Source organism: Ciconia boyciana, chromosome 5 (assembly GCF_034638445.1).
Source record: "Ciconia boyciana chromosome 5, ASM3463844v1, whole genome shotgun sequence".
Classification (NCBI taxonomy): domain Eukaryota; kingdom Metazoa; phylum Chordata; class Aves; order Ciconiiformes; family Ciconiidae; genus Ciconia; species Ciconia boyciana.
Window position 1 is genome coordinate 70,932,920 of NC_132938.1, and position 24,408 is coordinate 70,957,327.

The 24,408-nt window shown below is 42.1% G+C and overlaps 1 protein-coding gene across 3 annotated transcripts in view; it reads left to right on the forward strand.

Moving 5' to 3' along the window:
- Window positions 1–24,408, forward strand: part of RNF150 (ring finger protein 150) — a 149,426-nt gene that overhangs the window by 105,227 nt on the left and 19,791 nt on the right. Inside the window, exons 7-8 of one of the 3 annotated variants that reach the window (XM_072862096.1) lie at window positions 17,047–17,153; window positions 18,066–23,790. In XM_072862096.1, the coding sequence (XP_072718197.1) occupies window positions 17,047–17,153; window positions 18,066–18,077 (119 nt within the window). In that variant the 3' untranslated portion in view covers window positions 18,078–23,790. Of the gene's footprint in view, window positions 1–17,046; window positions 23,791–24,408 lie in introns of those variants that run through there. The other 2 variants (XR_012042599.1, XM_072862095.1) reach the window with 2 other exon arrangements.

A 24,408-nucleotide genomic window follows, 5' to 3' on the forward strand; every position in this document is an offset into this window, starting at 1 on the left:
TACTGGCATGAGTGTTAGGAGAGGATTTTCTCCTGCCTCAGAGCCTGTGGGGGACAGGAGAGGTGGGTAAGCCCTCACATTTTGGGATGTTGAAAACAGGACCCACATGGTTATATTCTAGCCCAACTAGATGCCATCTTTGCCGCTGCAGTGACAAGGCTGATATCCTGAGGAATATCCTCAGGCTGTACTCAGCACAGTGCACAGCAGCATCAGAGTTGCATTAATGAATATCTGGGCTTCCTAAGTGCCCAGGAGATAGATGATGGAATATCCACCCAACTTTGCCTTTTATTGTGACTATCTTTTGCAAGTGCCAATACCTTTGACTGTTCTTTTCATTTTAACTCATGTTAACAGACCTGAAGCACTCAGAGAGTAGGCAAGAACATATGCTCTGTTGTGGCAATTAAACCCTATGTTAATCCACATAGTAACGTGCAAAACAACTTACCTGGAGATCTCTGTGGTGAATTTCTGCTCTGTTTGCCACTGTCTAGGGAGCACAGTGCTGCAACACAATGAAAAACCATACTCCTACAGGAAAAATGCATAGAAAATCTATAGAACAAAGATACCACCGGCGAAGTCAGAATATGAAAAGCACTTAGCTAAAACAGCTTTATTAAATCATAGCATCTCAGTGGGGGGAAAAAAATCACACAAAGGAGGTTTAAAATCTGCCAGTTCCATATGCAGGTAGTTAAGTAATGCCATGTTTTCAGCTGCTAACGTTTCTTTGGGAGACAGCCACCAAATGCGGTGTGTCAGGTACATATGACAAACCTTGCTTCAGATTTTGCCCCCATGTGCATGGGATATTGAATTCAACTGAGATGGTGCTAAACTTTATTACTTCTTTATAATTGCTTTTTGAAAAGGTAGTGGCACCAGCAAATTGTCTTTCTGTGCATGAAAAGCTATCAGTCTGTAAGACCAAAATAGTTTCAGGGTAGGAGATTTTAGAAAAATGACCCTCTGCCAGCCTGCTCTGGGAGACGTCACGTGCTCCCAGCTGCTGAGTAACCTGCAGCCTAAAGATGCACTTAAAGGAAACAGTTTTGAAGAAAAGCTATGATAGATTATATTTTCAGTTGTGCACCCTCAAAAGTGCCTTGTTAAACTACTGTAATGGGTACATATTCCACAGGATGGAAACAATTACATTTGTTTGCAGTAATTCGTTCCTTCTGTCTCTCTTTATTTTTTAAATTAATCCTTCAGGTTTTGCCTGATTATGACTGAAAGATGCAAGTCCATTTCCCTTGTAAAAACTGAAAATTTACTGTAAATTTATATTCAGCTTCTAAAAGCCCTCTTTCCAGACTAGATAAATAATGTAACAATATTTTAATCTTTAATTTTTTCTAAAAGCTCCTGAGGTCTAAATATTCTTCTGGAACTGCCTGGGAACCTTCTAGAAACTACCACTTTTCAATGAGAGGAGTTGAAATTGAAGAACTTAAATGGAAAAGGAAAGGCAGAAGGGGTTAAAACCGAACTTAATGTCACAAAATTTTGGCTCTAACTTTACAGTAGTGATCCCAAGGGAAATAATAATGAACCAGTGCAAAGGCATTTACATTTTTTGAAGTTACATGGTTGGTTTTCAGGTTTTCAAAGAGCTTTTGTTGTTTTTACTTTTCTAGGTACGTATTGGTGCATAGGGTAATATCTCTTTCTTCTGCCTCTCTGAAGAGTGTGAATGCTCAGAACTCAAGAGAAAGGTGGAATGGGAGTCTATATTCACTGAAAAGACTGAAACAGAGACAAAATGTTTTAATACAGAGAAACAGTGTTTTAAAATTACTCTGTTCCAATTTGAGTTTCACTTCTAGAGTGTTAGGGAGGTCTTGATTGTAGTGGTAGTGTCCAAGTGACCTAATGAACATATTTTCTAGAAAAATTACAGCTGCAATTTGTTGAAACTTAAATTGACCTTTCCCCTCCACTGGTCTGAGAAGAAACTCTGGAAACGGATGTCTTGGTCTTGGCCTTTTGCATGTTCTCGTGAGCATTTCAGCAAGCGTCCCTGATAAAAGCAGTGGCTTGGAGGGGATTTTCTGATGCCAGAAGTTGTTCACTTGAAACTAGATTGTGACTGCAAGCTTATTTGAAAGGAAATGCTAAATGGCACCAGATTTATATAGCCTAAGACGAGTTTTTATTGATGTCCTGACTGGGTTTCCTACCAGCCAGCCCCAGGCCTTCCAGGGCACTTGGCCAGTGAGAAATTATCCTGGGTGCTAGGACTGAGGTGCCCTTTAGGCACCTTTAGTGGCCTTTAGGTGAGATTGAATTCCCTCTTTAGTGTTAGCCGTGCTGCTTATTGTGCTGGTTGCCTCTCTCTGGGTTTTAATTGTCACATCTAGCATTTTGTAAGCAAGAAAATTGAGCTCACTTTTTTTGTGATGTTACTTGGGTGACCCATGAGCAAGGAAAGCAAAAGGAGCTAGTTAATTAAGGAGGGAGCACACTTGCATGCTTGCTTTAGGCTGGTGAGACAAAACCGCTGGTTTCACATCTCAGTTCAAGGAGTGAGGTCAAGTAAAACCGTGCTGTGTTCTTTTTCATAAAGGCCCATTTTGGGAGGAAAGGGAGACAGGCAGGAAGGAGACAGGGGATCAGAGGGAGACTCACATTAAATTAATTTAAAATATCTAACTCAAAAAGCTTGTTATTTTGGTTTCAGTTTTTGTAAAGGCTGATTTTTTTTTTTTTTCCTTCTTTACATAAGGCATTTTTATGAATGTATTTTCAGGTAAGATTCAAATGTAGCAGGCCTGGCCTGGCAGATCAAAGATTTATTTTTTAAGGGGAAAAACCAAAAATGTTGAGCTATTGCAGCATTGTCAAAGAAGTGTTCCAATTAAAAGGAGATAGGCATAAATTGATTTAAAATTCCTTAAATGTACGTAACAAGAGATAAACTGTTGACCTTTTTCTTTAGGAATGCTTGTCTCAATTGTTGTTCTGTACCCATGTTTCTCTGTGAATGTGCATTAATATACACAGCCTAGCTTGTTAGAATTTTATCTGGTGCACTAGCCCTGCTGCAAGAAACCATAACATTTTGGAGAATTCTGTTCCAAACAGACAGTGGTTCTGTATACCTCCTAGTCGTATTTGAATCCTCATTTCATGTGCTTGTGATGAGTTTTAAACGTGCTTATTTTTCTTCCCTATAGAATGCTTTTGGTTTCGTCAAAAATACTGCTAAATCCTTTAAGCAAACTGTGAAAGCAACCTAAAGAAGATCCAAAGGACATTTAAGAGGTTTTACTTTTCCAGAAAGAAAAGGTTTCATACAGTCTCTGTTTGGGGTGGGGTTTTTTGTGATTTCTAAACTAATGAAAAGAGCCACGTTTCTCATAAAAACAAATATGCATAGACAGATTAAATCAGGTTTTTTGCTTAAGTTTGCAGGAAGTCCTGGAAAATGTTCCTGCCGGAAACTATGGGCTTTTTCTGCCTGCATAGGTCTACTTTACTCTTTCTGCTAGTACTCAGTCACAGTTATACAAGAGTTATAGATTATACCAGCGCTGTCAATGTCATATCCCACCTGCCAATCCATAAATGTCAGCAGCAGTTTGAGTCATTTTGCACCCTGTGCAAAATGCCGACCCACAGGCTGGCACAAGGCACGTTCTCCTTACAGCTGCCCAGTGGCACACAAGGACCTTCCTGGTACACAGACCATCCAAATAGTGGGAAGCTCTCATTTTAGGAGGTCTTAAGTTCAAAAGTTCACATTTTGATAGAGAGATTTCTGTTTGTGGCCGTGGTCAGATTCACTTCTCAATCAGAGAACCAGCCACAACTGTAGGTAGAAAATGTTACTGATAGTGAAACTATTGAGTAGGCTGCAGGGAAGATCAGAGCTGGAATAATTCCTGTTCAAAAACTGCATAATTACACCAGAATGTAAGACATGTTGCAAGGTTTGATAGGCTCGTGAGGTTTAAGAGAAAGGAGTGTTAGCAGCTGAACTCATCTGTCATCGTAGGATGTAAAAAAAATTTAAATCTCTGTGGGTTGGTGTTGCATGAAGGGTTCTTTTGAAAACCAGGTATTATAGCTTTTTAACTGACATCTGGCTGCGGTTCTGCACTGGCAAAGAGATGAACTAAGTAGCTGGGGAGCTTGTACAGTGAATGATGCTAATTGCTAGCAAATTTGAAAGGGATTATATCGTGCAGCCACTACAATAGTGGAGAGTAGACTCAACTACCCAGGACATCCCTTGCAGTGCAAGTCTCCTAAGGCTTCCTCTTTAAGTAAAGAGAAATACTCCCTGTGTTAAAGAAATGGTTCTACTGAAGCTATTTTGAAGTGTGGTTTCTGCACTATCTTCCCTTTCTTGCTATTGTTTTAAAACAACATCGTCAGTTAGACTCCAGAGAAGACGAGAAATCTGAAAACAGTGAAGCATTTCAGGTTGCTTATTTTAAAGGAGACATTTATGGTAGCTCCAGCAGTTGGTAGTGACTCATCTTAAGTGTTTGCCAGTGCTCAGTGAAGGTCAGGGCTGTCCTTTCTGTGTGTGTATGAGGGAGGATCAGACACAAGTACGTACCAAGAGTGCATCTGAACACAGGGCACTAGAAATGAAGTGTACACTGTTTTCAATTAGGGTAAAATTTCCTTATGGAAAGATTCTGCGAAACTGGATATTAAAGAAAGCTTCCTTGCAGAATTTTTAAATTATCCTAGGGGCCTCAAAAGAGAAGTGTATGAATGCTGTAAGAAGCCTGTAGGAAGCAGATTCAAATTAGTAGAAGATGTTACTTTGAAAGCATCTAGAATTTATTTTAAAAAACTACTGCAATTCTAATGAAATTAATGGGTGACACTTCAGCTTGTCACGTTATTTTTCTTCATTGCTAATGCACATATAAATGGCTGGAATTGTTTCTTCTGTATGGAAAACTGGATGTTCTTACTTTATTTAATTGATCATTCCATTAATTCTTAAATGTTTTGTGTAGACAAAAAATGACTGGCTAACCAATTGAACCATCTCCTCCATGTATTCAGAAAAATGTCTATTTACCTTTGCGCCCATCTTAGCATAGCAGAAATAGTATAGCTGTAGGGTATGGCTGTAGTCATCTGTTCAGGTTCTTACTTTGTTCCAATACATGCATCAGACCTGTCTGCAGAATATTGTACTGTTGCTGAACGGCTACAAGAACGGCTATCAAGAACGGCTACATCTTCCAGTACCTGGTGGAGTTTGTGAGACTGAAAAGCACGTGCTTTGCTTTTAAACAGGGGATTTCTTACAGTCCCTGAGACACTGTACAGTTGAGGCTCCATGATTCTGCTCTTTTTTTTTTTATTACAAGAGATTTTTCTACAGCTGAATTGCACTTAAATCAATCTTTATCTTTTGAACTACAGTAAGTAGATAGTATAATATAAGTAATTATATAAATTAAGCTGTCCAATTCAAATCAGGTTGGACAGTCCTGTAAGGTTCAAGAACATATTTTCTCTGGGTTGTTGTGCTGTTTCTGTCATATATTCTCTGTTTTTATGGGCTTGTGACAATTGATCTTTAACCTAAGCAGTGTACTTTGGTCAAATGTCTCCCAGTTTTCTGGGGGCATGTACCTGACAGTCCTGTAGGAGCATGAGCATGTGACAGGAGACTAGAAATGGTCAAATCCTGCAAGTCCACATGTGGCTGGTGGGAGGCAAGACACTGATTTTGCTGTGAGGTGTCAGAGGTGGGGGGGAAAAAAAGTGTGACACACAGTGTTATAGTCTCTGCACATGTCTGTTATTTGTGGGCAGCCCTCGGGTAGCCCTAGAGGATGCTGAAGCTGTGTGGATGGATGACCACTGAATGCCGTACTAATCTGCCCAGACTTGGCAGGCATGGTGGTCCCACAGCTGTGCCTGGCTTCAGGCGTTGGAGCTGTTGCTGCAACAGAGCCAGGCCCGTCCTCAGGCATGTTGTTTCCTTATGCTGAACAAAAAGGAAGACTGTTTTCCCCTTAAGGTAAAAGTTACACTGTTAAAAGTTGTATTTTGCTAGTTACAGCAGTAAAAATGACATATCCAATACATGGGTTCCTTCACCACCACTGTGGGATTTTTCTCTTTTGGCTTCATTACTGTGTGCATTTTTTTCATATCTAGTGAGAAGGCATCCCTGGGTGAAATTTTTATTATGGACATTTCTAATGGAATTAAATTTCAGCCAAGCATCACCATCACCAACACGCATGGTGAGGAAGGGGTTCCTAGCGACATGCACAAAATTCAAGAGCCCAGGAAGTGCTGGGCTAATGACTTGCCCCTTTGTCCTGGAAATGTCCTGGAGCTCTCAGGTGGAGCCCGGTGTTAGCAGCATTGGAAAGGAAGGCAGGACCATGTGTGTAAGAGAGGGAGGGAAGATACACGTGCACTTTATTCAAGTAATTCCACCACTGTTGAGCTTTTTAGCCACCTCCTTGTGTGTTTTCTCATTAAATCCTCTAATATATGCACAGGCATTTTTGTGACAACTTTGCACAAGGATGTTTGCTGTAACTGCTCTTGAAAGTTCAGTATATGATTCCTCAGTACTGTGCTTTGCTAGTGACCTAGGTTTTTTGAGAGCATATTATGCAGTAAAAGGTATTTAAAGAGACAGATTTGAAAAGCATGCACACGCTGCCACGACAGACAAACTCAGCCAGACTAACATGAGCTTTTCCAACCCCCTCATTCAAAAATTAACAGGAGTTGTCTCTAAAGCAAGCTGTTGTTTTCTGTTACAGCTGTGTGCACACTTGTAATTGAGGAACTAGTTCATAGTGATTAGGCAGAAATGGGGTTTTTTCTGTTTGTCACAACAGCCTACATTTCACATCAAGTTCTCAGAATTAATTGCCCCCGTGCAGATTTTTGCTGGCTAGTAGCCACCTTGTACATGAGCTGAAGTAGGAGTGAGAAGCTTCTAGCATCCTTGAAGAATAGCTGCAGTAATCTGAGATCTCTTACAACAGCCTAGCCAGGCCTTGCTCTGTAGGTCCACTTTCATGTCCTACTCTCGTTGTGTGCCCTTGGTGGGTTGCTCTTCCAAGCACCAAACGCCCCTTCTTGCGTTCCCCTGAATGCCAGAGGTGGCATTCCCCCTTCCCAGGAGGGCCATGGTCCTGGGTGCCTTTGCAGGATCCAACAGTGCTGAAGCTGTTAGGCAGAGATCATAGCGATGGGTTGCAATTTCCCCCAGGCCCTGCTGCGTGCCAGCAGACCCTGCTGAGCCTTGGCCACCACCCAGCTGCAAGTGCTCTGGGACGGGCTCTTTGGTTGCCGCAGTGGGAAGGAGGGTGTCTGTGGGTTGGACATCCCTTTTCTCGTTCCTCTCGGCCAGGAGCAGGGTGCAAAGCAGCAGGGCAAAGCAGAGCTGCTGTGCAGGTGGGGTCAACAGGGATCTGCAGTCCCAAGAAGGAGCGATCTCAGGTGGCTTTGTACAGCTGCTTCTGCCGGAGGTCACAGCTCTGCAGGATGATCAGACCAGAGAAGAAGGTTTTGGAAACCACTAGCTTACGTTGAGTCTTCTGGTTTAATACTGTTTCATGCTTGGGTGTATTGCGATACCTCTCCGGTGTGACTGCTCTGAGGGATTTGTGTGGTGGTGGCCAGTACGTCTCTAAATCACCCCATGAAAGGATGTTTCTTCCTTGTGTTCCTTAAGAACAGAACAGAACAGAAGTTTCTCTTACCATTACACTCTCACTCATTCAATCCAGCACCTAATGTGTCTGAGTCAGGCTGTAATTTCCTTCTCCTTTCAGGCTTGCAGGAAGCAGAGCGCACTGCTGACATGGGCTTTTAAAATACAAATAAGGAAGTTCAGTCACAATAGCAGTCACCACTATAGCCCATGGAAACTGAGATGCACACGATTAAATTGTGTGACTTGGATGTAAAAGTCTCTTTATTATGACAGCCTGCCAATAGGCCATACAGCCTATAGCACATGCTAGTACATACAGCATTTAACTCTACTTTTGTCACATACCTGCTATCCCTTCAGATTTTTAAATGGCTGGCAGTGTGATTAAAGCTGTTTGCTCTCTGCTCAAAGGGTGTACGTCTCTCCACACTTCTCACTTTGGCTACTGGAAGAACGCTTGCAATATCTCTTACACACCGTTAACGTGATGAAGTATGGTTATTTTTAACTTTATCACTTAATGCTATTTGTTTTGCAGTAACACCAAGGAGCCCTGGTCGTTTAGCAGCTGCTAAGAAAACCGAGTGAAAAAGTAGTCCCCGTGCCACACCTGACATTTTAGACATACAACATCATGGTACCGCAGGGACAGCTTGCAGATGTTGAATGCAAGGGGGGGTCCCTTCCCTTCCTTTCTCTCTTTCTGTATGCTGCTTTCCTGAAGTTGGCTGCAGTACTCAGCTTGTGACTGAGCCAGCCTGTTCAGCTGCTAGCCTAGCAAAAAATATTTCCAAGGTAGTTTGCAGACATTTTTTAAAATTAACTCCCAGGCCAATTAAAGGAATAGCAGAGCTGACTCAGGATAGGCAGCAGGAGGGTTGGACTTCCACTTCTTGGCTCTGTCATGCTGCTGGTACACAGAACTATACTTCAGCTAAGGCAGAAGCTTGGTCTGCATACAGAGAAATTAAATGGAAGAATAATAGAAATGATCAGAGAATAATACCTGCACATGAAGTGTTTGTAGCAGTGCTTGGGACTGCACGATACTAGTGATTTTAGTTCTGTCGGGGCCTAAGAGACTTTTTTTGTGAGTGAATTTGGTGAAGAGTTGAATTACACTTTTTGTTTAGGATTAAATGGAAAACTTAATTTATGTTTCTTAGGATTCTTAGAGTGGTGTAGGAAATGGCAGGATGTTACCAAAAGTAGCTAAATTCTTTCAGAATTAAAGGTCTTCAACTATTTAATATAGTACCAAAGGTACCTAAGGTACGTGAGAATCAAAACTGTCATGTTGCTACAGCCCTGTGCTTCAGTATTTTTGAATATTTTCCCTTTTTACGGGAGATCTCATTTTCTGATTTTCAATCAAATACATGAATAATTTTGCATGTTCTAAATAATAATAATTTCTAACAGGCTGTACATTGAATGAAATGCATTCAGATTTCTGAAACTTACTGTGGGCATCAGAAGAACATGCTGTCCTGACCAGAGGTGCATCTGGTGCAGCACTTGGGCACTGAGGATGGCCAGTGGTGAACAGTATGGAGGGTGTGCAGTGGCATCCCACTGTCGCTCTCCCCTTCCAGACAGTGGGAAGGCTCAGAGGGAGAAAGGAAAAGCAGCTTTGCAAAGGTTTAAGAGGCTGGATGCCCTGTTGTGAAGGAAGTAGGGTGGTTCTTGTCTGGGAATCAAACAAGGGGAGAGTGTGGGACGGAAGAATGGGGTCGGTCAAAGATGGAAGAAAACACTTTGTAGTGAATAAGACCAGATGTGCAGATAAACTGTGAAGGACCTTGAATATGGGGATTAGCTGATATGAGAGCATAGAGGTCAGTGCAAGAGACCTTAGTGTGATGACTGCATTGACTGTTCGGGTAATATTTCTGATCATATTTTGACTGAGTTTCCAATAGGAAAGAGGAAAGACTAGTCATGGGAAGAGAAAATTATATTGCAGTATCTAGGCCTGCTGGTCCCAGGGCAGGAACATGATGAGCATGACCCATAAGAGTAAGGAGAAAGAGGAAAGTATACTGAAGGCAAAAATACTAGGTTTTCTTGTGTCATACTTGGCAGAGGCATGTTGCTGAATCACAGAGAGGGCTGGCAGCTCCCCGCTAAGACAGCTGATCAAGGGTTCCCAAAACGTCAGCCAGCCTCTCATAGAGAGAAGACAGATCTCCAAAGTGTTGACTCCTAAAATAATGTTAATATGTGCTGTGAATTTCAAAGGCCTTGTGTTCTGATTCATGGACAAAATCCCAAGGAGCTAGTGTATGCTCATTAAAGATAGATATAGATATATATAAAAAATGAAAAAAAATGCTTTGCTTTTCCAGCCAATCAGGTCCAACTGTCTCCATGCAATAACATCTGGTATGTGTTCTTCCCCTTTTGCTCAGATTTCTGCAAATGTGTTTGCTATCTGCTCCGTGTGTTTTATATCATATGTCCTTATTTGGACAGATTTTTTTTTCCCCTTTTTTGGGAGAGAGCATTTGGGTGCTGATACTTTCTACACTGTTTATGAAAAAGAGTTTATTGGTCTTGCCAAAACACAAAATGTTTTCTCAGGTAACTGGTGTTAAAGTTTATTGCTTAAGTACAACATGTTCCAAATTTAGGCTTCAGAAAATTGGTTGTATTACTAATAAATTCCCCTTAGTTTTTTGAATCTTGACTTGAGATACTGGGATATGATTTCCAGAAGTGCTGAGTACTTACAGCTGTAGCTGAAGTTAGTAGAAGATATGCTTGGGTCATCCAATGTGCAGGTTTATGCTGTAATTGAAAAATCAGATTTACGGTGTCTTAACTGGGTGCTCAGAATCAGTGAATGCCTTGAAGAGTTGTGACTCCCCATCTCAGTAGCTTGTGTCTGGAATGATGATGATGATGTTACCCCTTCGTCCTGCAGGATGTTTGAAGACAGGGAACTAAGTCTTTGGCTGTTTTCCGTTAAGGGATGCTGTATGTTCTCCCAAAACATATATCCTAGAGAAAGATTAAGGGAAGAAAGTTTGTTGCCTTTTCACTCAATAAGAAGAAAAAAACAAGTTTGTTTTGGGACAGACTCGAGTGTTTTTGTCATATCCAAGCCCATCTATCAACCGCGTAGGGGTTTGATCCAGTTAAACACATTTTTGAATTGCTGTCTTGAATGAATCTTGCCAGGTCATGGCATTTGGTTCTTCCTGATGTGCTGATGTTTAGGTATTCTTTGCAATGTGTTTCAGACATCGTCTGCTTTATCCTCTGGATGAAGCCCTGTTGCCACTGGTACATACACAGAGCTCTGGCTTGTTATTTATGGAAAAGACTCTCACCTTTTCTTCCAAAAGCCGTTACCATGCTCAAGTACTTTCTGCCCTTGCTGCTCACATAAGTCTCTCTCTGATGCTAGGGAACAGCAATAAAATGTTTCCCCCGTACTTTGTTCTCAATTGTAGCCAGCCAGACTTCTTCATCCATTTTATTAGCCTCTGTGTACAAAAGGACCACGTTAGTAACAGAGTTTTTATAACCCTTTCTCCTCAAACATATTCCCACTGCTTCTTTTGCATTAAAGATTTTATAGGCATTTTTTCCGTGTGTTTTATACAGGTATTTTGTTAGTGCAGTTATGGCCTGTTCTAAAGCGTTACAATTATCAAGATGATATAGAAGGAATTTGAGACTTACTTATGAAGTGATCCAATAAGAAGTATTGGATGATTAATTTGGAAATAATTTTAAGAATCAGTAGTGTTTTTAAAGAAGAGGGTCTTAGCGATAAAATAAATTTGATTGGTACTGTTGTGGAAGGAGTTGCCATTTGAGGTACTAACTTCATAGGACCGTGCTCTTCCTCTTAGACTATAAGCAGCAAAACAATGCTGTGGTAAGGCTGCAATAGGAGGGAGCAATAAACTCTGTAATGGTAAAGTGCATTTGTGGGCAGACAAAGAAAATAGAGGGCTCTAGAAATGTCTCTCTCTCCCTGTCATAAATCAAATGTGATGAATAGTGTTCTGGTTGTTTTGATACTGGAAGCAAAATCGGAACAACACTGCTTGTGTTGGCAGTTCGCTGTGGCTTCATGCTGAACAGAATCCGTTTTGATAAAGGTCCCATATCAATGCCTCTAATGACCCTGGATATATTTTCTTCTCAGGTCCTCAGAGCTCCAGGAGATGGTCACGTTTCTGGTTTCTTCTGGAGAAAAATGCTTCTAGACACATTTGACTGGGGGCAATGTTTTAGTAGAAGTGAGCCCCAGACTGGAATAAGGTTCATGCTGACACATAAATGTTTAGATACTTGTCTAGATCTGAGAGCATACCTGTCACCAGGGGTTTCATGTTTTGGCTTAGTTCTATCTTCAGAAAATGAAGAGTTCTGAAATAAGTTGTATTTCACGGTAGTGAGAATGTGAAATGAATAGTGAAATCAAGTCCAAGTTTTGCTGTATACTTATTGTCAAAATGAGGTTTTAGACAGAGTCCCATTGTCTGCTGTACAATTTCTGCCAGCTAAGGATGGGATAATAACGGATAAATTTTTCACAGCATTTCATTAGATGAAGAGATCAATAATTATTCATTTCTCCTCAAAGCTGGGCATCTACCATCAAGAACGGAAGATCTGCGCAAAACAAGATTTGTTTCTTGTCCTAAATGCTCAACTTTATAGCTAGGCAAATAGGTTACACCTAAGTCAGTAGCACAGTAGCAGCTTTTTCTTACCCTCTGATTCCTGTGACTGTCATAAGATGAAGAAAACCATTAGCAGCTGCACAGCTCTGTGCAACGGTTTAATTGTGGGTGGAGCAGGACTGAGTATGCTGAATTAGTTCACGGAGAGCTGATAATAAATGAGGGAAGGGAGACTGACTCCCAAGTGAATAGGTTATTGCTGTGGCCCATGTTTTTAATCCACAAGAACAGAAGATTGCTGGCTTTAGTTACACTTTCAGTAGATGAATTACACACTTGGTGGCAGCTCTCATTTGACATGTAATAATCAATACTTCTCTGCTTACTTACAAATGAGTGTAATAGCAGAGAGCTTCCTGAAGGTCCAGAGAAGGAAAAAAAGTCTGTCATCTTGGACAAACCTTATATGCATTCAATGCTGAGAAGCTTTTGCTGTATAACATTTTAGTGTATTCTTATTTTTGTGCTGGTTTCCTGGATGTAAATTGTTTGGGGAACTTTTAGCCCAATCATGGGCTTCTGCAGCTTTTCCAGCTCTGTCAGCCTGGGGGAAGTCTCAGCCTCTGGGGCAAGCAGGAGCCATTTTAGAAGAGCCCCATGGCACTGCCCATGCCCTAGGGACATCAGAGCACAGTGTCGGATGTGGCCTTCTTGGGAGGAGCACAGTGGTGAGCAGGAGCGAGGCCTCCATGAGTGCAAAACCCACCACAGCTACATCAGCTTGTTCCTCATCCTTGAGTGGGTCATTACAAGTACATCTCGATTTGTGCCCATGCCTGTACGCTTACCTACACATGGCAGATGAACGTTTTTTGTAAATGCACTTTTCACCCACTGTTGAACGCTTAGGTCCCTCCAAGACTCTTGCACACAGTATCAAATTCTTAGAAACCCATCGTCTGACCTTTTTCTTTTGGAATAGTTGTGTACAACAGCTACAGACTTACTCAAAGTGTTAGGAGTAGCAACAGCAGTAGATAACCATTACTAGTGTGCAGTCTTACTGTTTTTAAAGTACCAGTTTAATTAGCTATTTTCATCCTTGTTTGATTGCAATTATACTCAAATATAAACATCATTTAATGAACTTTGCAACAAGTGAGGGCTGTGCCACTATTATGGAGGGCAGTTCCATATGTACGTGGTGATATTCTTCCTGCATTAGCATAATTAAATTTAAAATAGTATTGGCTAGAGAAGGAGTTTGTTTTATTGCACCTCTCAAACAAATGTGTGTCAGGGAATATAAGTGAGTGGAAAAAGTCTGTCTGGAAGTAGGCAGCATGCTGTGGTGTATTGTGTTTTGCTGACATGAGAGGAATGTGGCAGTGAGGTCTACAGTTGCCTGCTGTGGGCACTAGCACACAGGCTGAAAAGCAGCTTGGGATGTGCCTTTTGCTTCATTAAGCAAAAGGCTTTATGCCTGTGGCGTGACGTGCTATAAAACACGGTGGAAGTATTATAGTATATGTTGTTAGACAGGATTGCCAATCTCAAATATCTAAAATCACAAGTCAGATATTCCAATATAAAATCTGTTTAGAAATTAGGGATATGTTTTTTTAAACTCTTTATTTCCTTTTTACTTCTTCAGATTCATTTATTTTTAAGTGAAAGCTGAGATCTTCACTGAAAGTTGAGATCCTCACCTGACTTCAGGGCTTTAAGAAAAACACCAAATTCCAAAAAACTTGCAAAAAGGTCATAAAAGTTCTTAACAGTGAGTCAGGCATCTTCTGTAGAAGCTGTGTGATTGTATAAGCTTTGTCACTGTAAATAGGATCTACAAACCAAGGATGCAAAATGCAGGCTAAGCTCCTGGCACTTGCAGTTTAGTTGAGGTTTGCTTACCGTTAACAAATGTCACTAACTGTGCTGGCTCACGTTATTGAGCAGCTGGCCAAAAAAACCACCAAAAACCACAGTCTAGAAAGCCTGTGTTGTGTGTGGGAGCTACGGTGAGGCAGTCTGTAGACCTTGCAACCTGAGTTACCTACAGCTGACCATATCTGGTGTAACTTCTGCAGTCTCCCAGAGTTTCATCCTGTGCGTGTTGGGGTCAGTAGTAGAACTCCTATTTACAAGAGCAAGCATGTAATGCTGAGGGATGCATTAATTTCCTTGTGTTGTCTGCATCTTCCAAAGAAATGTTGGTGGTGACCACTTCCCTGGAAGAGAGGGTGTAAGGGATGGTGATGTCCGAGCTTGTCTCCCCACTCTGCTGAAGCAACAGGCTGTAGCTTTAGGATTTTGAACTGCTGCACTGTTAGCAAGCAAGGACGGTGGAGCATTCATGTTTCTAGGCACTTTCACAGCGCTGGAAAAGCAATGCCGGGGCATAGGCAGGGGCAGTTTTAGCATCCTTTGTTCATTGTTCCTACTGACCTGCACTTCAGTCCCAAAGAAGACAAACTACAAAGCCCACACTTTGGAAAGACTAAGATCCAAGAATTTGAATAATTGTATAGGATTTTTAATGTAAACCTCAAGTTTGCTGGTTTGGAAAGTGGGTGCTCCTGTACATAGGTTAGACAGTTGGTAGGTGAACTGTAAATCCGCTTCTGTTCTATCTGCCTGTCTTGAACTCAGTTGAGATCTTTTTCTGCTGTGCAACCCTAGAATAAACAACAATTCTTGAAATAACATTTCAGCACCATAAACGCTTCTCATTTGACGCTCTGACATTTGGTGCTGGCAGCTCAGCCTGCCTCTTCAGCAGGCGTGTGGCTGTCACCCTTCAGCCAGTCCTTCTTTCCGGCACAGCTAGTTCAGAGGAAAAATCACCTTTCTCTCAAGAGTGCTCCAAGCAGCTGTTTAACATGGCTAAGCCTCAGGAACTCTGTCATGCAAATATAAACTTGCTCTTAGGTCAACATTTAAAGCATCATTTTCATTGTTTTTAAGAATGCTATTAGTTACAGAGGAATGATAAATAATCCAGTGGTCTGGAACCACATCGTTCTGGCTCAGGGAGCTGTTACCACTACCGATGATGCTTTAGGTCTCGGAGGTGTATATGATGCACTTTTGTACTCTTGGATCTAGCAGTTCACCTAATGGTTCAATGTAATTGAAGCCCACTGACGTCTGCAGGAGATATCATTCAGTTCATAAGTACCTCCTCCACCTCCAGTGGAAACATTTATAGTCAGAAGCAATGCCTTGAAATGTTTTACTACTGTCATATTGATAGGAAAAAAATATACAGATATAAAGAGGCTGGGTGCATTAATTATTTATCTTGCAATCAAGAAAGTATAAAAATAATCCACAGTGAAAATTGGGAAGGGTTGTAAAGGAAAGCACTGGCTCTTTCAGTTTGAATAATGCAGACCCACTCAAGCTTTCTCTGCAGAACATGAGGTCTAATCCCAGCACAAGTAAATACATGTTTTTTCTCTAAAACAGATTTAAAAATCATGCAGCTCTTGAGAGGAGACTAATTGTGCTTACTTAGCTTCAAGTGAATAATTAAACTGCGAGGAGTTATTATTTTCCTGGCTCCTCTGTAATGTTTCTTACTTATTAATTCTTAGATATTCAACTTTTAGACTTTTTAGCATCAATCAAGCTCTGCTTCTATTGTCTGAAAAATAAAATATGTAAAGGAAAAACTGCCACAGATTTAAATACATTGTATTGTTACAGTATAAATATCATCATTGTAATTAAACCACTTGAAAATATGAACCATCCACTTTTTATCTCAGGGACTCAGCCACCTATGGGATTTTTGTGCCTTTGAAAATCTCCCCAGAGATCCAGTGTGCCTTGCTTCTCCTGATTGTTCTTGAAATAAAATTAGCTTTTAGTCCTTTAAAATCTGTTGGCTTTATCTGCTACTAAATACACACATAGTAAGTGCTGTGGGATCAAAACAAAAACAAGTTACTCCTCCTGCACTTGTAGTTTTGATGGGATTTGCAGTTTGGCAAAAGTCAATAATCTGACTCTTACAGTATCTGGGATCATGGTGGATCAAGGTAGATCCCTTTGGCCTGGATCAAGAACCTACAAGGTATCTTCAAATCAGAGGAAAGGGTGAACAGAAAAGAGACTGGAAAAGGATGAGAGAAGGCACCTGAGAAGGCAGGTAGCCTGGTCCTGAGCCCTAGGGCAGAACTAATGACACTCATGTTGCTCCTTCCAGACATTAGCCCAGCACCCTCTTAAAAGTCTCTGCTAACAGAGACTCCGTCACCTAATGAGGATTTGGGCAGATTTTTTTCCTGTTAGAAACGTTTTCCTGATGGCCAACTTGCTCCACTAGGTGCCTGTGACTTTGTCCTTACCTTGCTGCCTTTGTGGGGAGAGTAGGATGATGCCAGGTTGAGGAAGTGAAAGGGGACGGGGAGGGAGGTGCTCAGGCGGTGGGAGGAAGGTCATGGAGATGAAGGACCTGGATGGAGAGCCCTGGGAGGATTAGGAGAAGAAAATGTTACCCATCCAGGCTCCTTGTCATTGTGTTTCTCACTACTGATGGCTTGAACTTTCTGATATTTTTGACATGCTTTAGACACATACTGAATAAGAGCAAAGTTTGGAGTCTAAGCACAACCTCAGTGGTGGAGAAACCTCTGAGTCCCATCTGCAGAACTAAAAAATAGTAATACGTTGACAGAAAGACATGACCATAATGCCCTTTTCCTGTCTTTTCTACCCTCACAGATGAACAGGAGCCAGCAGTCAGCAGTGATTCAGATATTTCATTGATTATGGCAATGGAGGTTGGACTGTCCGATGTGGAGCTTTCCACTGATCAAGACTGCGAAGAGGTGAAGTCTTGAAAAACAAACAGAGATCCAACAGTAAACTACAGGGGAGGGTCACAGGGAGGGACCGAGTCAGCTTTCTAGGATTTGGACCAGTCATGCACATGCCTCCAGAACACTGTCACTCCTGCACACTCCATTCTGAGATGGTCACGAAAAGCAATAGCAACAGTTGTGTCTGCCTGGATGCAGTTTCATCATCTGTACACGTTCATTTTGTTCACATGGGAGATGAACGCTTCCAGTTTACCCACGTGCTTGAGAGCAGTCATGTAACTCTTCAGTGGCTCATAAATACGCAACTGAAATGACAGCTTGAGTGTTTTCTACACTTGTTCGATTGGGTTTTTGTTTCTTTTTTTTGAAAAGACATATGTTTGTTATGGGTTTTTGTTTTAGTTTGTTATGGATGGACACTCTGTTTTTGTTGACTGACCCCAGCTTTTTCAAGAGTTCAATCCAGACATCTGAATTCCCATTCACTGGTCACTTCATGATCTGACTCCAGGATTTATCATTGCCTTGTTGTTTCTGCATGAAGTACACATGGCTTCAGAAGGATGGTGCACCGGCACCCTACATTAATGTGAAGCCCACTTTCATGAAGTGGGAGTCTTGGAAATGGTATATTCTGAAGGCCTTTATTTGTAAGAGAGCTCTGAATTAACAGACATTCTGAGATTTGGGTTAAAATTGCATTATGTTGGCTTTTACTTAGAGCTCTGTTCTAGACAAGTATCTTACAGTCTGAAGGAGAGAAAGAAAAGCTTAAAGCTTCACTCCGTCCTTGTAGTCCTTTGCTATATTTTATGCTATTAGCTGTTGCCAGTACCTTAATGGCCTTCCTTCAAGTCACAATTCAGTAGCTGGAAAATAAAATCTAGTATAACATCATGTCTTTTCTTAATTTTCCAGACCAAAATCTGACTGGTAGGCCAAAGGAGTGTCTGAGAGGTTTCCAGAGGCTGCTCGTTAACAGCTGTGCATTACGCGGATGACAAGACTATTCTTAGGAAGGGTCTGGAGATGTTGATATCAGTGTCAGAAATTGCTAATGAAGCAGGAGGCAGCGGGTTGAAATGTTTACTTCCTGGTTGGTTTGGGTTTTTTTTTCTTAGTGAGTTTTGCTTCTTATGTTTTGACAGCAGTTTTTGCCTGCTTGTTATCGAACGCAAGAGTTCAGGTGGTTCGTTGCCCTCCGGAGTCCCTGTCAACATTGTCGCAAACATAATGGAATACTTGCAATTTGTCTATAGATATATATACCAAAATATTTTGGGTGGAGGGGAGGGAATTTGAAAATAAACAGAACTAACATAAATCAAAACACATAAATAATAATGACGTGTGATGATTATTTAGTTCATCCTGAGCTCTGCTTTCCAGGGAAAAGCTTATTGTTACTTGTTCAGTGTACGATTTCGTTTTTCAGTCAAAATACTCAACTGTGAAGAAGCATTTTTAGCTTACTGTTATACAAGAGTAAATGGTTTCTGTTGACAGATGATTTGAATCACATCACTGCCTCCCGAGTAAGTCCATAGAATCAACAATTCATCTTGCATGGAAATTTCATGGAGAGGTCAAACATTCTGACTTAACGGTGTCATGGCAGCATCTCAAAATGCAACTATTGGGGTTCTTGCTGCATTTAATCTCCTCGTGGATTTACTCATTCCATGTGGAAACCAACTTCCAGCCAAATTTGGTGTGTCAGATCTTTTTCAGGAAGAAATGTATTTAGAACTATCCCTAAAATTTTGGCCAACTTGCTGCTTTAGTACAGGAAGAAGGAAAAATTATACTCCATGCTTTTCGGTCCAGTTAGAACTCAGTTCATTTTATAGCTTAATTTTTTTGATGTTCTTAGTCCCTAAATTGCAGGGTAACTTTGAGGCAAAGGAGCACAGCCTAATCATCCTTCAAAACCATGATCCGGAAATGTGCCATTACATTTTTAGAAGACATTTGAAAGGACATCTAAAGAGATACAGGCAGCTGGAAATCTGCTTGGTTTAAAAGGAAAGTTAGAGATCGTTCCAGAGGGTGCAGCTAGGTCAGTCTTGCTAATATTTGTGGTTCTGTAATCATATTTTCCTTATTCTTTAATGTCTTCTCTATTCCTTGCTGCTATGGGAAAGGCCCACAGCGTCAGGGGAACCGATGCTGAAATTCACCCCTACACAAGAGAGTTTGCACAAGGTACCGCATCAGCTCCACTTAAGCTCTGGAAGTAATGCTGAAATGGGATTTAAGTGGTGCTTACACCAAATACTGGCCCTTCACGCAGCAATGAAATTCATCTCAAATCACTGCAGGGGAAAGAGGGAAGCTGGTTACACACAGTCAGGTCTCCCTACGGAAAGTACACACACTGGTACAATTTCTTTTCTAGCGCTGGAGCCTGGGTGCTACATGTCACAGGAACATCACGAACACGACGTCCAAGTTGTCAGTGATCCCTTAACATGCACCCGCTGTAGCCCAGCACACAAACAAAAGCTCCTGGCCAAACTCTTTGGGTTTCAGAGGAGCTGTCACAAAGTCTTCATTTTATTTTGCAAACTTAATTAAGTTAGTCTCAGTGGATAGATTGGCCAATTATCTGTTGCCATAGCAGAGTCACCCACAGCACAGCAGAGCAAGCGAGGTCTGTGGACAAGCAAGGCAGGAGGTGAAACTCCCAGCTGATACTGAACTGGGTCCTTTGCCCAGCAAAATCATTAAAGGGAGCTGTGCTCAAAGGGGCATCACGTAGATGGTAGCTGAGACCCTGCCTGTATTTCTAGGAGTTAGTGAAGGATTTCAGAGAGGGATCGCGCTGTGCGTGCTCTTTTCCGAAGTATCCCATACTAGATGTGGTCCCTCGGGGTCCACAGGTGGCCCCCGGCAGAGGCAGGGTGCTAGGCTGGGTGAGACGTTTTTACATATCACCATACTGTGGTCTTTCAAAAGAGGCATCCTAGCAAATCTGGCTCAGGAGTCTTTCTGCTTTTTGTTTTCCCAGTTCTACCTGCAGTTTCGCTCAGGAAAGATGTTTTTCCCTCCCTGTCCTCAGGTGTTCTACAGCTCTGAGCACTGTTAAGTGATAAAGAGTGCAAAGCCAGGTTACACATCACTGAAGCCAGAACTTAGAAAAGCAGTTAAGTAAATGTTTTCTTCCGTCCTTCTTCAGAAAAGCACTGACAACTGATTTTGGACTTGTACCAAAATCACATTATTTTCAACAGGTCTTCTATGAGCATAGTTAAGCCCCTGTGTCAAATGGAAATGTTTCCCTAAAGCAGGACCTGGCTGACAATATTCTTTGTATATATAACCCGTGAAATGCCTTGGGAATTTGAGGTGCTTCATAAATATTAAGACCCCCAGATGTATGTTTGTAACATGTATAAAAGCCTTAATTCTGCAGATCTGCATGCCCATGCACATTTTTGCTTACGTGGGTCTCTCCACTGGGATTCCTCACAGGGTAAAATTAAACCTCCCCATTTGCAGCTTTGGGCAAGATTAGTCCCATCCTGAGCACGGCGTGAGTCCTCGGTACTGCTGCCCACTAAGCTTGGGCTCCAGCATTAAATACGTGGGATTCAGATCCCGGGGACACAGCACTGCCTGTTCAGAAGGGAAAGCAGCCTTTAGCATGCAGCCAGGAAAAAACAAAATCCTCTGGTGCCCTCTGACGAACAAGTGCTCATGCACATAATTCTGCAGGCTCGCACCATGACTGCCCACCCACGGCGCGGGCGGCTTTGCTGTGGCTGCCACTGCCCGCTGCCAGCCCGGTGTGGCGGGGACAGAGGGGCTGCCTCTTTCACGGGGCTGGTGGCCAGAGGACGGTGCAGCTCTCTGAGAAAGGCGCTCTTGTCCTTAAGCTGATCTCGTGTCTCTCCGAGCCCTTCCTGTCCTGTCATCTGAGGCTCTCTTCTTTTCCGTGAGCGAGGAGTAGGTGGGAGAAGCGTTCGCCTTGGTGAGGCTTGTCTTCACTCAGGCTGGGTTGCAGGATGAAACTTGGGCAGACAGAGGCTGCGCTCTGAGTATCCGTTGATTTTCACGGGTTTCACTAAACTGCCTTCCCAAAGGTCTGTTGGATAGGTAGGACACATAAAAAATTATACGGGCAGCATTTTGCACTCGCAACCAACCTAATGTGTGCGTGCAGATGTGCAAGGCACCAGTTCTGCATCCCTTCCCCACGGCTGACCCATTCTGGTGGGGATACAGATCTGGCACTTGCTGAGGGTTTGGGGTTTTTATATTTTCTGACTGCTTTAGAGCCTCAAAACCAGGATCAGGACAATCATAGCACTGCAGTTCATTCTTTAAGCATTCTATAGAATTAAATTGCCATGTATGCATATAAAAGTACATTGATATGACTATGGAAACTGTATTGTAGTTAAAACAGAAGCAGTTGCTATTTTTAGACTTTTTATATGAGGGAGGCTGTGGCACTAAAGAAAAAGACTTTAGAGAGGCAATTTGAAAAAAAACATTATTGAAATCACATATGATAAGAGGTCCCTCGGATCTCACTAATGACCCCTGGATCAGATCCAGAGGAAGTCATTGCAAGAAGGGCAGTACTTTGTCTCTTGTTGAATGACTCGTTTGGGATATATCGTTATTTTGTTAACGAAATGAACCCAAGCACCAGAGACGGATCCAGCTCTGAATTTAATCTTTCTCAAAGCATATGCATTTTGGGATCCAGAGTTTTTGTTATCAAATCTGTTAACCCACCCTCTTTTCCCCCTTGCTAAATAAAAAGAAATGCTTGTCCAATTTGAAAAATGTCTAGCTCAGAAGACCTTTGCATACGGACGGGTTGCCCTGGCAGGTATATCTGCGGATCACTTAACACTTCTATGTACTTTTAGTCATCAGTACAGCACAGTTACAGATTTTACATAAAGTGTGTTTTATTTGCTGTTCTTGTTAAACCTGGAGTGCAGTCAGCGTATAGATTTTCCAGAGTTTTGCCTTACAAACTTTTTCCTTCGAATATATGCCACAGTCCTTTGAGCGGATTCTGTGATTAAAAGGCAAAGATCGGGGCCCAAGTCTTTATATATAAATCTCTGGACTGCAAGTCCTTGTCGTGACAGTTGGTCTCTGCTGAAATGACAATAGAGGTTATACGTAACAGCGGGAAATGCCTTTCAGCCCAGGCAGCTGGGAATCTCCCAGGCTTTGTTTCTAAGAGGCTCATTCCTTCGTGGTCTCTGTCTGTAGAAAAGCTCATGACTAAGCATATAGTCTGAAATAAGCCAGGAATAGGAATTTATAGGCTGTGCAAACCAATAGCCATTTATTGGTTTCTATTCGTTAGCAATAATGGATGTTTTTAACCATTTGTTGTCCTTGTAGATCCCTGCTGTAGGGCCAAAGTTACCAGTCTGCTAGGAATAGGGGCCAGGACAAGCTGACTTTCTAAACAGAAGAGGGAGGGCTTGGTTTGCTGTTGGAATGCATCCGTTTCGCAGGACTGAAGTGGCAGAGAAATCCAGCCTGTTCCTTCCCAGCCACTCTCACAAATGTTTGCTCTAGCGCGAGCCTTTGTTGCAAGGAAAGGAGATCGTGGGATCAGACTAACGCTGTGCCGCTTCCTCTCTTGCATTTTCTGCTGCCTGGATCTCTTGTAGCAGGTTGGACTGCTCTGGTTCAGCACGGGGGAAAGGAGCCAGCCTAACTCCAGCTTAAGGGCTTAATGAAAGATAGGCCCAGGGGTTTGGGCAGATTCAGGGCAGCCAAGCTTCTTCATAACCAGTGCTGACCAGGATTGCTGCTTCATTGAAGAACACTGAGCATTGACTCATTTGTTTTATAAATGCAAAATGTGTGAGCATATATGGGACAACCAGCGTGACAGAAATGAATCGGCTTGGTTAACGCAAGCAGTGAAAAACAATGTCATGAAATATTTTAGGGGCGAGGGAAACTGAGGGTGGAGGTGTTGTTTTAGCAGACTTTTTAAATAGGGACAATTGATCCAACACAAGCACTTCTTTTATTTTACCAAGCTGTTACCTGAACTAATTGATAGTTTCGCAGTTGAAAGAAGAACGCCAGATGGACTTTTTAGTCTGGATTTGTTTGCGTAGCAGATGGCAGCTGTGGGCTGGGATGGCGAGCGAGGGAGAAGGCTGCCCTCTCCCGTGCAGCTTCCCCCGCCGGGCTGGAAACCCACTCGGCTCCCTTTCTCTTCCTTGGCACTTCTTTTTCAAGAAAAAAACCTTCTGAGCAGGAGCTATATTTCAAAGGGAGAAATAGAGAAGAAAGATGAATGAAAGATGTTGCGGATTTTGGATGAAAAGCCAACGGATGAATTTTCCATCTGAAAATAATCTTGCCTCTCTCAACTATTTTAATTGTGAATTGGTGGAAGTTATTTCTTTCTGGAGTGAATGGAGGGGGGGGGGGGAATAGCTTTTTCCCTTTTTGTTTGTTTTCCGATTCTTCAGTCCTGTGTAGCATTAAAAACAATAGCAAGATCAAGATGCTTGTTTGCTCTGAATGTATACAGGTATTTCAGATGTCAAGTATCTAAATGTTTTGTATGTGTACGTAATACCATCCTTACTTCTTGTTTCATGTTAGGAACCTGAAATGACTGTACCATTTTATAATTAGAAATGTAAAGAGGGGACAGTGGGTGGGAGGGTCTGTTATTTTTATAGCAAGATGTTCCTTGTATTTAGTGAACATTTAAAATGGTTTTGTACTTGTCAAAATATACATTCCATCCATTTCCAGAAAAGAATTATTTTTATTTAGAGTAGTTTATATGCAAACCAAAAAAATGTGGCATCCCATTTGCACGCAGTTCATGAACAGAGCAGAAGTATCCTGGTTTTCAGTGATGGCTCCAAAGCTTTTTCCAGCCGTGTCTCTTCACACGCTGCAGAGCCATACCAGCAAATGCCAACGTTAAAAAGGGAAGAAAAATCCCGATCAAAATAAATACCATGTGGATCGATGCACAGCTTACCAAAATAACTTCCAGTTCGGAGACGATGGTCTGTCCCAGTGAAATTCGCCAAGGTAATGGGTCTTGCTCTGGACAGCAGGCGTGGATTTACTGGGAGGCCTTCAGCCCTGCCTCTCCCCCTGCCCCTGCCCAGCGGGGCGGCCAGCCCTAGCAAGCTGGGGTGACAGGGTTGTCACACTCACGGCGTGACACTCACACTCACCTTAATACACCCACGCTGCAGGTCCCTCAGGATGGGAGCCTATTTTTGACTGAAGTTGTTTTGCT